Genomic DNA, 14,638 nt, shown 5'->3' with positions numbered 1-14,638 from the left:
AGGATTTAACTTGAACCTTTTTAACTATGTTGCCACTTGCTCCTAAAAAAATATCTGTTAAATGTTCAAAATATGTGCCACTGGGTGCTGTTAAGTGTTATAACAGAATGTGGAGTGTACAGGATCTGTGGATGGTTAAATTATGACACCAAAATAAAAAGGCATTTCACATTTTCACTGCATTTTCAGTGCTTAATGATAACAACCGCTCAGCACTGCATACTGGACGTTAGGTCAGGCAGCCGGGACTGATTTTATTCTTATGTAATTATTACATACACAATGTAGGGCGCAAAATGATAGTCCCATCTAGCTATAATTACTGTAATGAAATATTCTGAAATAGATGTTGCTTGTTTTAATAACCCAACCTAAAGGGATTTTTGAACATTTGTTATTATAACGTTCAACAGGTGCATGTTGAGAGTGAGGTATAAGTAGAAAGACTCCTTGTTTTAGTTTGCTAGTGATCAAAGTCAAAACATTGTGTTTGGATGAATTTGTTTTTCTCTTCACTTGTTCAAAATGTTTTGCTAGTTCCACTGGAATGACACTCTGTGTATGAGCAGCATCAGTCACTACATAGTTTCATCCTCGACTGTGTTTTGTTGTTGAATGGAAATCTGTAGCCATTTTTCAGTGGCGACACTCCGTGCAAGTTAGAGAAAACACACGCACATATGGTGACACATAAGGTGAGGAATCAGGAATTGAATATATATGCATACATTTTTCCATTAATCCATCCACATCCTTAATTAGGAGTATTACAATATCCTTTGGGCACCTCAGCTTTCAAAGAAAGGGGAGTTTAAAAACCTATGAATTACAAATTGTTAATTATTCTATTTCCAAGTAAAATAGATGTGATGATGACTAATCAAACAGTACAATGACTGTTAATTAATCACTGTAATAGAAATATTTCATTAAAAAGTAACTGTAAGATTTAATTGAGCTGGCAGAGCCACCACCTGTGGACTCACAGTGCCCCAAGCTTTCCTTCTCAGTCTTAGGTGAACTTTCCAGGATAGTCATCAAGTATATGCACACCTCAAGTGCAATGGTGAGAAATATTTTTCTTTCATCTTAGCAGGAGCTGTGGCCCTTTTGAGGGAACTGATAAGGTGAGCAATTACATTACTATTTACAGTTTAAGTGGTAAAATCGTCTTCCTGGTCCTTGTATTTCTGCAGTCTATAAGCTTGATTGAGCGTGGCAACCCATCCCGCAGCCTGGAGCAGGTGTGCCGATGGGCCAACACGCAGCAGCGCCGCGACCCCGACCACTCCGAGTACCACGATCACGCCATCTTCCTCACAAGGCAAGATTTTGGTCCCGCAGGTATGCAAGGTACTGTATTTTTCTCGATCGAGGCCTGTGCAGACTGAGTGCTGATATCTGCTTCCATTCACAAAGGGGTTGGCTTCAAGTCTTGCCCAGGTAAGGTCGGTGGAAACTTAAAAGTGGAGGCTGCAGCTGAGGTCACGACCCCATTTCTGCCAGTGGCGACCTCACAGGAATATAATTACTGAGTAACTTTCCAGAACCTTGCTGACTTGACATTGATGCCACCCTGGAAATGAAAAATTGAGATTGATATTGGTGAAGAATGTTTTTGGCATGTAGAGAAAAAACAGAAATGTTAGTTTGTCATTTTTGTAAACTAACTGCTGTTTTAGTCTTAATTTAGTTTTGTGAAGTTCAGTATGAACTTTTCTTCACTCATAAATAATGAATTGATCTTTCTTAACCCTAATAATACATGTATGCAATCATTTGGAGGAGTTTTATACCATACATGTTGTTCTGTCAGTTTGACTCACGCTGAATTTCTTCTTTTCAGCCCTTCAAAACATAATTTGAAGTGAGCAGCCTAACCTTCAGAGAAACTTGGTCCGGAATGAACAAACATCCACTGTGCTCAAGTTCAATATCTTCCATTGACCTGTGTATATTTTTTACTTTTAAAGCACATGTGTCATGTTTAGAGGACGGCACGGGGCTACCTGGTTTGCTTGTCACACCTCCGGATGTTGCCATAGCTGCCGTTGTGTTGTGTTCATAACAAGCCCGGTTTCTATGGCACCTTGCACTGTGTTGGGCTGGACCCGGTGCTGTGTCTCGGGGTCACAAGCAGACATCACACTCCCTTGTCAAAGATTAGCTGACAGATGGTAGAGTCTATATCCAAATACACATGTTGGGCTGTGGAATAAATAGAAGAAAATCCATTCTGTTTATGGAGGAGCTGCAAAGCAAATGGAGATAAAAAAACATCTGGATGAATCACATACATGATAATGAGTTCACCGCATTTGCAAGTGCACTGTAATCACACCCTGTAAATAATGTCAAGTGTTTTTGATATGCTCTCCTTGCCACTGACTTATTCCCGATACAGTATATTCAGCGTTTGAATTTATCAACCAGATGACAAAGATCACCTCTCTCCTCACTCATGACATCAGCAGTAGAGAAACACATTTTTGACCCTGCCTGCTGCCGCTGCTGCACCTTTTGGCTTCAATGTGCAAAGCTCCTGATGGCCTCCTCATGGGAATATAATCTGCCTTCTCCTGAATTCCTTTTTATCTGCCTTTCAGATAAAGAGTCATGCTCCACTGCTTTCATGTTTCGCTATTTCACCCGCAGCTCTTAATGTGTCCATTTATGTTGTCATTTATAAATAGAACCATGAACCATCTGGATTAAAAACTGGCCTTGATAAATTGCCGTCACGATCACACTGTAGCAAAAAAAAAAAAAAAAACCCACAAATATTCTGCTATAACTAAAATAACTTTTTCTATACCATCAAAATAACCTGATATACGTGCTTTTCAAGAGTCTTTATCATCGGCTGTCTGTCTGCTGCATTTTCTGCTCTTTACCTGCATGCCAAAAAGGTCTTCTGATGGTCAGAAAGCATGAAAATGATCTGAAAGCCGCCAAAAGAAGGCCTGTATGAGCCTGCTTCTGAACCAGAACCAAACACGCCAAGCTGAATCACTGCACACCTCTTGATCGAGTTATGTTTAATGTTTGTGCTTTGCTTAAAAGTTTGGTAAACTGTGTTCAATGTTGTGATGCCGGGCGGATGTCTGCTGGGTTACAATGACAGGCTTCCAAGCTTGCTGTTCACTTTGGAACTTTCTTTATGTTGAGTGAGGAGATGTTTATTAAACAAGGTGTCACGCAGGAGCTTCAGTCTCCCATTCCACTTGGTAAAACTCTCCATTGTATCTGCTGTTAATTAGCGTTAAGCAAGGTGTTTTAATGTTGATATAAATGCTTTGGTATTTTAATTTGGCATGTCACTGGTTAGGCCCTTAGATTTAATGACTGAATGGCATCTGGCTCTGAATGCAGACTTACTGCAAACATGACTGACACCACATTACCCTTCATTGAACATCTGTATGTGGTACATGTTACTTTAATTTAGAGACTCATTAGAAACATTTCACCTCCGTTTATTTCACCTTGAAGTTTTGTTTTTATTATTTTGCTGCTGAAATACAACCTACTGCGTTATATCAAAAGCAACACATATATATAGATACATAGGAAAGATACATTTAAAGCAAACGTCACAGCCTGTTGTTTTTCAAATATACCATTGTGAACTCCAGAATCAGTCAGACAGCCAGAGACCTTCACATTGACTGCAATCACATCATATATAAGTTAAGTCTTAAGTTCAATGATGTCACACCAAGAGATCATTTTCCACCTCAATCATCAGCAATGCATGTCAATGTCAATGACCTTCATCCTGGTACTTAATTATTAGAGCTGTGTGTTCTTTTCTGTTGCCCAGGTTACGCTCCGGTTACAGGGATGTGCCACCCACTGAGGAGCTGCACTCTGAACCACGAGGACGGCTTCTCCTCTGCCTTTGTGGTTGCTCATGAAACCGGCCATGTGTGAGTAATGGCATGACTATGAAGGCACCAGCTGAGTCTCACAATATCTTACTGCGTCCAATTAAGGCGATAGTTTTGCACTCTAACTGTAGTCTGTAATTAGAGGCAGAGAACTTTAAAGGTGCTCTGTTGTCTTAGCAAAACAAAGGAACTGCTTGAATCAGCGTGTGCATGCAGGTGCTCATCCAAGCAACATGAGTTTATTCGGCTCTGTTGTTGGAAAAACAACTGACTAAATAAATGTGTCAATACCACATATAAATCTGAATCTGTGATTACAAGCCACTTACTGCCCCCATGTTTCTATTACTTTTGTTGATATTTGTATTATTACCACTACCAAAAGTATTATTTTGCATCTCTCGGTGGAACTTGCATTGTGCTTCTTTGTGTTCTCTTTCCTCCTGCCTCCCCCCCAACCCAACCTAACCAGTTGAGCTGTTGCCGTTGGCCGCCCACCCTGAGTCTAGGTTCTGCACAAGGTTTCAGGTTGTTAAAAGGGATTTTTTCCTTGCCACTGTTGCCCAGTGCTTGCTCATGGTGGGAATTGTTGGGTCTCTGTATATACATTTAATTATATGTTTATTATTGAGGTCATAGTTGGAGGTGGCGCCGTACCAAAATTATATAGTAGGTTGGGTGGATATTATGATTGGTTGGGGTGTCACCACAAGAGATATAAAATTAAGTATCATATAGCTCAATTTATATGATTATTAAAATAATTTAAATAATATGAAAATATATTAACACAAAAAATACCACAATGTTTAAAATTCTGATTTAAAAGCCCTGCAATTTAACTTTGAATTATATAAGTAGCAGTAACATGTAACCAAATTATATATCGAATGTATACATTTTCAGTATTCACTAGAATGTGTCCATAGCATATAGTAAAAAATAAAATCATGTACTGAAAGTTGTTAGTAGAGAAGACTGACACTCATGACTGTAAGCTAAATATAAAGCTACTGCCAGAAACTAGTTAGTTTAGCTTAGCATATAAATTGGAAACAGGGGAAAAACAGCTCCTGTCACTGTCCAAAGGTGACAAAATATGCCTACCAGCACCACGAAAGCTGAAGAGTCTTGTCACATAATCCTCCACAGCCAAAGCCAGGCTAGCTGTTCCTGATCTATATTTTAAGCTGAGAGAACCTGCTGTAGCTTCACATGTCCTGTAAAGACTACTACTACTGCAAGAAAGTGAATAACCGTATTTTCCCCAAATGTCAAACTATTTCTTTGAAGTATATAAGCAAATGCATGAAGTTACTTTCCATCTCTACACAGCCTATTATTTACGATTAGGTCTCAACAGCTAAGCAGCTTCTGCCTGTGGTCATAAACCAGAGTTATCATGTATTACTACTAGTTCATTTCACACAGACCGCCTCTCCTCTAATAGGACTCGAAAGGCTTATGGAGAAACGTCTGTGAAAAACCAAAACTTCTCCACCATATGATGAAATTGATGGCTGACAGAAAAAAAAAACCAAAACATGAAAATATATGCAAATCAGTGTGAAACTTACTTATTATAAAAACACAATCACAGGCATAATGATCAGCTTTTTTCTTCACATCTTCTTCCCCCTTCTTCGTTCGCTTTCTAATGTCATCTACTGTGTTAAATGGTGTCCTCTTACAGTAAGAAACAGAAAGACTTTTAAAATGCACATGCAACAAAAATCTGGGTAAATGCCTACGAATCAAGGGCATGGCTAAAATCAAGATAATCATTATTAAAAATACTAGATAGGAGATGTATTGATGTGATGAGGTTATTGTCACATTGCTTAAGTGAAATGTGTGCACACCCAGTACTTTTGCAAGTTTTTGAATTGTTATTATTCATTCAGAAACCTTAATCAGCATAGTCACTCAGACTTTGATCTGGGAGGTAATTTAAGAACAATGCAAGATGTTCAGCTGTTTTTTTGACAGTTTTGCTGATTTAGAGCCCATTGAAGGTGTCAGGTGTGAGGCAAATAATTAACCTTGAAAAGGCTGAATTATTATCAGTAGGCAAATGAAGCAGTAAAAGACTGAAGACTGAAATGCTCAAAAAGTGAGTTAGATGTGTGCATCATAATTTACAAATGCACCTTGCTATCTTTAATTGCGGCACATCCTGGCAGTACTGGCTGTTTCTTAACACATAAAAAACCTAAAAATCAGCTTTTTTATTGCCTCAAAAACCAAATCTGCCAGATCTAAGCAGCTGTTCATCCGAATGATCCACTTTAATTTCAAATGCTTGCTGAGGCATGGATTTCACTTATGGATGCATTACACAAACTCTAAGCCTTTTCTAAAGTACGTTTGGAAAAGCTCTTCTCCTAAGTTACAACTGTGGCTGGACCAGTTTACTTTGTTAACTTATTTAATTAGGGCTTAATATTTTTTAAATCATAAAATAAGTTTTGTTACAAGTATATACATTAAAGCAGCACAGTGTTTCACTGGTTTGAACAGCTGACCCCTTACAGCTATGGTTAAAACCAGGCCTGACTAGCAAGGTCTATGGAAGATTTTATTGGACTTTACAATCCACAAACGTGTACTATGATGCACAAATATTTCACTATCTACAAATATGTATTTTTACATTTGTGATGTGTAAAATCATATCCACAAAAATACAGAGTGACTTCTACACACAAAACAGTTTTTGCACATTTCCAGATTGCTTTCTGTCAATTTGTGGGTCATGTTACATTTGTAACTTCCTTTTTACACATTTGTGGAATTTTGTCCAATGTGTACTGCGGAGATCTGTAAAAAAATATATACACAAATATCTCACTACCCAAAACTTGTATTTTTACATTTGTGTTGTGTAAAATTATATCCACAAAAATACAGTGCAATTTGCAAATATGTACAATTTACTCTGTACACACACCTATCAATTTGCAGGTCACGCTACATTTGTGACTTCTTTTTTACGCATTTGTGGAATTTTGTCCACTCTGTACCACAGAGATCTGTAAACAGGGTTCTGGAAATGTGAGAGCAGTTTATTAGCTACACCAGCAGGTGGCTGTAGCGACATTGCCTCTCATGTGTTGTAAGAATATCCATTGCAGTACCCAGGGTCATCTGTAGAAGACAACAACTTCTGCTTCTGAGAGACAACTGGACTCTACTCAGTCAAGTGTATATAGTTTACTATTGAATACTTTATCAGTGTATTTGTTTTACATTTATATTTAAATAAATATGAGCCTGTGTTTGTAGTAATATGTTACACCTTCCTGTCATAGCTGTGAAAGAAAGCTTTTTAAAAGTATATGAAAAGTTCTGTATTCTATAAAGCCCAATAAGGAAAACTGCATTTCAATTAAGTTATAACTTTTCAATCTTTTGACATGAAATGATTAAGAAGATTACTTTTTATTTCTATTTCTTCTTCCCCACAAAAAAGGTAAAATACAATCAGTACAAACAGTGTTAATAAACCAAGTCAAAAAAGGAGAAAGATGAAACTTTGTGCAAGATGTATACATACTGACAGGACAAAGCCTTAGGTACACAGTAGTATATTTATTCTCTTGCCTTGCATTCAGTCTTTTTTTGGTTTACCCAAATCTTGAGTGGTATTCAAATTTTTCACTTCAACGTAAATGACACAACTGACACAAATTAGACCTCAGATCTCAATTTGAAAATATTTTGTCCCAGACACGCTTATCAGATAGAATTTTAGATTTTAGATGTTTTATTACAGAAATTGTATGAAACCCATGACCCAAATAGTCATACGTTCTGTCATTGTATTACTTATGGATGAAATTATGGTGAAAACTATTTATTCTTTTAATTTTAAATAGTAAATTTATTAAATTTACTATTTATTACCCTTAAGGACCCCTGGTGGTCCAGCAAATGGCTATTCATTTATTAGCTGCAATAAGGTTAGTCTGATAAAGTGAACATTGCCCCTCATGTTGTCTAAGAGGTCCCCCAGTAATGTCAGTCTTGGGTTGGTTGGGAGCAGCACCCCAAGATAGATCTCCAGTATTGAGGTGTCATGTAAACCCTACTCATGAGCCTTACAAAAAATACAGTTTTTCATGCAAGAGCTCAATGGAAAATGGACATTGACTGTACTTTTAAGGACCGTAACCTTATACATAGCTCCTACAAGCAGTAGGTACATCACTTTCAAATGTCGTCTATTTATTTAAATATAAATGTAAAACAAATAGAGTGATAAAGTATTCAATAGTAAACTATATACACTTGTACAGACAAATTTAGACCGAGTCTAGTGGTCCAGCAGAAGCAGAAGTTGTTGTCTCCTACAGGTGACCCTGAGTACTGCAATGGATATTCTTTCAACTCATGAGAGGCAATTTTGCTACCGCCACCTGCTGGTGTAGCTAATAAACTGTTCACTTACAGATCTCTTTTTACAGATCTCTGTGGTACACAAATGTGTAAAAAGAAAGTCACAAATGTAACGTTTATTAAAATATGTGTGAGTAAATTGTACATATTTGCTAATTGCACTGTGTTTTTGTGGATATAATTTTACACAACACAAATGTAAAAATACAAGTTTTGGGTAGTGAGATATTTCTGTATATACTTTTTTTTACAGATCTCCACAGTACACATTGGACAAAATTCCACAAATGTGTAAAAAAGAAGTTACAAATGTAACATGACCCACAAATTGACAGAAAGCAATCTGGAAATGTGCAAAAACTGTTTTGTGTGTAGAAGTCACTCTGTATTTTTGTGGATATGATTTTACACATCACAAATGTTAAAATACATATATGTAGATAGTGAAATATTTGCGCATCATAGTACACATTTGTGGATTGTTTTCTGTGGGTTACAAATATTAAAGTCCAATAAAATCTTCCATAAAGGTCCTGCCTAATGGCCAAAACTTAATTTGATTTTAGTACTGGGCTTCCATTAGAAGGCACAACAAACTTTTTGCACATTCCACCATATATATTGATGAATGTAACAAAGCCGATCTTCATATTATATAAAGACTGTTTTTCTCTGGAGCTTCATACATAAAAATGAAATATGGCATCATCGATTGGTCTCTTGAAATGTTTTTCTTTTACCTCGACATGTAGTTTCAGTAAGGTCAGGGCACTGCAGATGTTCATACATCATAAAAGTCATGTTCATAAAAGTCTAAAAAGAAAAAATATCACTAATGAAAATGACTGAAGATTTTATTTATTATGCATCACACATTTCTGCAGATGCAGTGAGATCTTCAGTTTGCAAGTGACAGATTTTAGCCACATAATTATTATCTGATGCATAAGTGAATATTTTGTTTTAAGTAGCTTGTACTGTTTTAGAACTTTGATAATTCATGTGTTGTCTGATCCCACTGCCCCATATAGCACTAAAGACCTGCCCCCTTTCCTGTTCCACTAGCTTCTGTGCCTCAGGGGGTTTTCTCATCAAGGAGTTCTTTAATCACTCTCTGAAAAGCTGGAGCATGATCCTGGGGTTTTCTTTCCATATATTCAAAAACAGATGAGTACCTACACCTGGAACGGCTAATAAGATTATATTTTAACAAAGATGAAAGAAAGAAAAGAAAAAAGAGGAAAAAAAAGGAAAGTCAATTATTCTGTTGGTATTCAATTACTACATCTGTCATTCACCTAATGAGAGTTATAAGCTCAACCAGAATGTGTAAGAAAGTTTCATTGTGTTGAGAGCGGTTCAACCAATAGAGCTGTTAGTGGGTGGCTAATAGAGATCTTACAGCACATCCCACCCCCCTGTAGACAGCATTTCACTGTATTTCGGTACAAAGACATATCTGATGCTAGTAGCACCATAGTGAGCCAAAGTCCTGTCTCGTAGTCCAGTAGCCTCTGCAACTCCGTGTGATCTCTCATTGACAGTTTATTTCATCAATGATATCCACCTACGCTCTAATGTCATCTCTCCAATTTTTTAGCCATATTGTTGGTATGTTTGACCTCTCTCAATTTTCATGGCTTCCGCCAAAGTGGTGATGTTGGAAGCAATAGTTTTCAATAGACTTTTTTGGGAAACACTTATTTCCTTTCTTGCGGAGAGTTAGAGTAAACCACTCTCATGCATGTACTCTAAATATGAAGCCACCACCAGCAGATTAGCTAACTTAGCTTAGCACAAAGACTGGAAACGGGGATAGAGCATGCCTGGTGATGTAAAAAGATAACAACAATTCACCCTCAAGCACCTCAATAGCTCAATAATTAACTTGTATCTTGCTTGGTTTATCCATACAAACATCTATAAAAACAACAAGAAGCAAATAAGTCAATGTCAGACTTTAAAATCACCAATATTGATACAGATACCAATACCAAAGCACAATGTATGAAAAGGAACTTCTTTACTATCATGTTGGGACAAGCTATCTGTTGTTAATTATGATATACATGCATTAGCAACATTATCCTTCCTTTTTGTGTGAATTGCACAAAGGAGGTGATTAATGCCTCCATGTAGTGAAACAAAGAGTGCAAGGCAAGAGTTATTATCATAATATTGATAGTATAGATCTCTATCTGCCCACATCTGGAATGAATAAGTAAATAAAATATAAAATGGTGTTGTTTCATTAAGCAAAATACACCAGAATTCTCAATGCAAGCAGCTGAAGAAGTTTATCTAAATAAAAGACTGGTTTTAAATCAGGAAATATCTGATCAAAGAAAAGGTAAACTACACTAAGAATCTGACTACACTTTAAGGCCAACTTTCAATACTTGACAGTTTTAGATACTTCGCTCTATGGACAAATTTTGATCGCTCTCTCATCTGTTCTGGATGTGACCTTAACGACAGGGAAGACGTAAGATTAGTCTCTTGTGATTTTGCTGGTCATAATTTGCTTAGAGGTTTCATACACCTCCTGTAAATAAACCTTTTCCCCCCATCAGGCTAGGCATGGAGCATGATGGCCAGGGAAATCGTTGCGCTGATGAGACCAGTATGGGCAGCATCATGGCTCCACTTGTCCAAGCAGCTTTCCACCGCTATCACTGGTCACGTTGCAGCAAGCAGGAGCTCAATCGATACATCCAGTATGTTCTGATTCACTCAGTCCATGATTTCTCATTTTCTCTTGGCCCTATATTGGCTTAATGCTGCACTGCTTATGTGTGCAGCAGCTTAATGTTATTGACTTTTTAAAGTTTCTTCTTATCTGCTGTGTTCTCCCCCTTTTTCATTCATGACTCTATTATTTTCATCTTTTCTCAGCTCCTATGACTGCCTGCTGGATGATCCCTTTGAACACAAGTGGCCCAAGCTTCCTGAGCTCCCTGGAATAAATTATTCAATGGACGAGCAGTGCCGCTTTGATTTTGGTGTTGGTTACAAAATGTGCACTGCTGTAAGTCCCCAAATCCCCAACTTGTTGATTTAATGATTTGAGTCATATTTTTCCTCTTGACTCAGCAGAAATTCTGAGGTCCCCTCACATAGACAGACATTTATTACATGGCTAGAAAAGCTGTTAATGCATTACAAGCAATAACAATACAGTAACATGATAATGGAGTGCAAATACAGACTAGATAAACACATAATAACACATATAAGTCACCTGTTTAAAATGTAAAGTTCTTACATGCAGGATTGCCAGGAAATGATACATAAAAGTTCTTTTGAGAGACACCATGGCACATTATCTTATAGAAAGTCAAGAGCCTCTCATGGGAATTTTAAAAATTCAATCACGTGCTTCATCTAAAATTTAGCTGAGGCTGATATTGAGTTTATCTACTCGTCTATATTTCCAAAAAGCTTAAAGTTGCTGTTTCCTCATTTAGTTTCGAACCTACGATCCTTGCAAGCAACTGTGGTGCAGTCACCCTGACAACCAGTACTTTTGTAAAACCAAAAAAGGTCCTCCGGTGGATGGAACAGAGTGTGCTCCAGGAAAGGTGAGAAATTAAAAAAATTAAAACATCTTGAAATGATTTCAAATGTCATTATTCTGGACTTGTTGACCATTCTTGCTTTCTGCTTTTTAGCACTGACTTTTCTCCTGCCTATTTTTAGTGGTGCTTCAAGGGCCATTGCATCTGGAGATCCAGCCAGCAGCCCCAGGGCCACGATGGGAGTTGGGGCTCCTGGTCAAAGTTTGGCTCTTGCTCCAGAACATGTGGGGGTGGAGTTCGCTCCCGCAACAGACAGTGCAACAACCCTCCGTGAGTGCATTGGCAGTGAGGAAGCCGATTCTGGGAAGCAAAGAAAGAAATAAAAAGAGAACACAATGAAAAAACAAAATCAGCTACTTTTTCCGTGGCCAAATAGTTATTTGAAATGTGCGTTCATCCAACAGATGATGACATACTGTAAATGTGTGAATGAAGAGCTGGATACGGTTTTTGATCCAGTACTGGCTTTGATTAAGTTTGCTTAAACAAAAACGTGAAAGTGTTCAGGAGTGTGAGCTACTTTATGTTACTTACTGTTATACTTTACTGTTTAAATAATTTAAAGTTTTAATTTTACCTGATGACATTTTTCTTAATTTAACACATTTTTCAGTTTTATAGTTAACTCCGATGGCATATAATGAAAAACATATTTAAATTTTAGACCCTTTAGAATTCAGACTTATGGACTGTGAAAAACAAAATTATAATACCACGCAGGAGAAGGCACATTTATTTACTACTAAAAAGGATAAATGACAGAAACAAAACGTTGTTTCACTCAGTATGGGGTTCTCAATCCATCGTTATCTGCAGGCACCAGGCTTGTTTAATAGGCCTTTGTCACAGCAGACACTTGAAATATAAGGTACGGTCACATTAAGCATGTTGTGTGTTCAGAAATGGAAAAGTCATAATTCTAGGGGTGTATCGTCATCATATCAGATTTCATGTCAGATCCATGACATCAAATCCTTTTTCAAGGTTGAATGTGGGGCAATTGTGCTGAATGGAAGGCTGATGTGACCATATATTTAGTAGGAAAGCTGCAGCACCAGCATCCATGATGGCTGCATTCCAATTAGGTTCTCCAGTTGCAGGTCACTTACATGGTGTCCTACTTCCATGCTAATTCTTAACAGTTTTTGAGAAAAATAAAGTTACCTCAAGAAAGTGACAAACAGACTGAGACTACTGCTGTGTGCCAAGTCCATTCGAGATACCGTTTCCACACAGTATGTACATGATACACTATGACAAACTTATTGTGATACTGTTTTAGAAGTTATTATACAAAAACATCAACATACCATTTTATACTAATCAAAAATTATACAATATGTGTGACGCCGGAAGTCAATCAAACTGCCCATTCAGTTTCATAAGAAAAATCTTTTGGAGCTGTTTCACCACCCCCAATGTATCAGTATGTGTTATGGATGAGTTGCTTACGGCTGGAATAAATTAAAACCCTCAAACAGCTCAGAAAACAAAAGGATGAAAGTTTTAGAAAAAATGTTTTGCTTTCTAATTGGCAGAGGTAATCCAAAGTGGCAGATGGATTTAAGCATTTCCTTCAAAACTTTCTGAAATCATACCTAGAAGGACAACCTTTGGATGTCATGATAGAAAACATCTTTAAGGACATCGTTTTGTTTTTGTCGTTGATCAGGCCTGCCTACGGCGGTCGAGATTGCCCTGGCTCTGCTTTCGACTACCAGATGTGCAACACAGAGGAGTGTGCTGGCACTTACGAGGACTTCCGTGCTCAGCAGTGCATCCAGAGGAGCAACAAATACCACAAAAACATCAAGCACACCTGGCTACCGTATGAGCACCCAGATGGTAAGTCTGTAAGGAGCGAAGCAAAGTTGGCTCCCACTTTCAGAGGTTAGCTTAAAAGTTTATTGCAAAGCAACAAGTGGATAGATGATATTTGCAGGAGGCTGATGTCTTTTTCAGATTGGGAAGAACCAAGGTGTGAGTGGGTGCGTGTGTGTGGTTGTGTTTTCAGAGGCCCGTAAGTGTGAGCTGAGCTGCAAGTCAAAGGAAACAGGGGAGGTGGTGTTCATGAACCAGGTGATGCATGATGGGACCCGCTGCAGCTATTCAGACCCCTTCAGCGTGTGCGCTCGAGGAGAGTGTCTGGTATGTCTACTAAAACTAGGTGCACTCGCAAACAGCAACCTTGGCATATTTTAAGACTTTGAATAATAATGTGTGTCTGATGAGGTTTTTTCACAAAAAACTTTATTAACTTGTTAAAATGTCTTGAATTTACACCCAGTCCTTTTCAGTCATTGAAAAATCCTGAATCTATGAATATGCAAATATTTTCTCCATTCTAAGTATATGTGCACTGGAAGTTTCAAGTTTCTACATCTCACTTGTGTAAGGGTAAAATTTAAAGTGAGCACAGAAAAACTTGCCCCCTTCAGGTGTTATATGTGGAAACAGCCTACTAGTGTCAAACTCTGCCCATATATCATTCTGCACAGTGAAGCTCAAGTGAAGTAACAAGAAACGAAACACATTTTTGAGATGAGGAGGACTGTAGATATTTTCTGGTGCTGGACTACTTTGCAAGGTACCAAAAATGAGGACTGAAGGAGTCTGAGAAGTCAGAGGAGTCTGTCTTACTATGTCCTGGAAAAAAGTCTAAGCTTAAGATTGTCATGCAAATTTCTTTAGCTGCTTTTAAAAAAAGAACATCAGACATCCTAACGGATATATGCACTTGTTTTTAATTTCTTTTTTGATTAGTGGTAGTTA

General features: G+C 37.7%; 1 protein-coding gene across 2 annotated transcripts in view; it reads left to right on the top strand.

Moving 5' to 3' along the window:
- Positions 1 to 14,638, top strand: part of LOC123982948 (A disintegrin and metalloproteinase with thrombospondin motifs 14) — a 47,159-nt gene that overhangs the window by 22,915 nt on the left and 9,606 nt on the right. For both annotated transcript variants that reach the window (XM_046068938.1, XM_046068937.1), the window contains exons 6-13: positions 1,197 to 1,353; positions 3,824 to 3,929; positions 10,862 to 11,005; positions 11,184 to 11,316; positions 11,756 to 11,869; positions 11,988 to 12,136; positions 13,539 to 13,711; positions 13,881 to 14,014. In XM_046068938.1, coding sequence (XP_045924894.1) covers positions 1,197 to 1,353; positions 3,824 to 3,929; positions 10,862 to 11,005; positions 11,184 to 11,316; positions 11,756 to 11,869; positions 11,988 to 12,136; positions 13,539 to 13,711; positions 13,881 to 14,014 — 1,110 coding nt within the window. The remainder of the gene's footprint in view (positions 1 to 1,196; positions 1,354 to 3,823; positions 3,930 to 10,861; positions 11,006 to 11,183; positions 11,317 to 11,755; positions 11,870 to 11,987; positions 12,137 to 13,538; positions 13,712 to 13,880; positions 14,015 to 14,638) is intronic.

Source organism: Micropterus dolomieu, linkage group LG14 (assembly GCF_021292245.1).
Source record: "Micropterus dolomieu isolate WLL.071019.BEF.003 ecotype Adirondacks linkage group LG14, ASM2129224v1, whole genome shotgun sequence".
Classification (NCBI taxonomy): domain Eukaryota; kingdom Metazoa; phylum Chordata; class Actinopteri; order Centrarchiformes; family Centrarchidae; genus Micropterus; species Micropterus dolomieu.
Note: the sequence above shows the minus strand (reverse complement) of the source record. Positions and strands in the feature narration are given on the sequence as shown.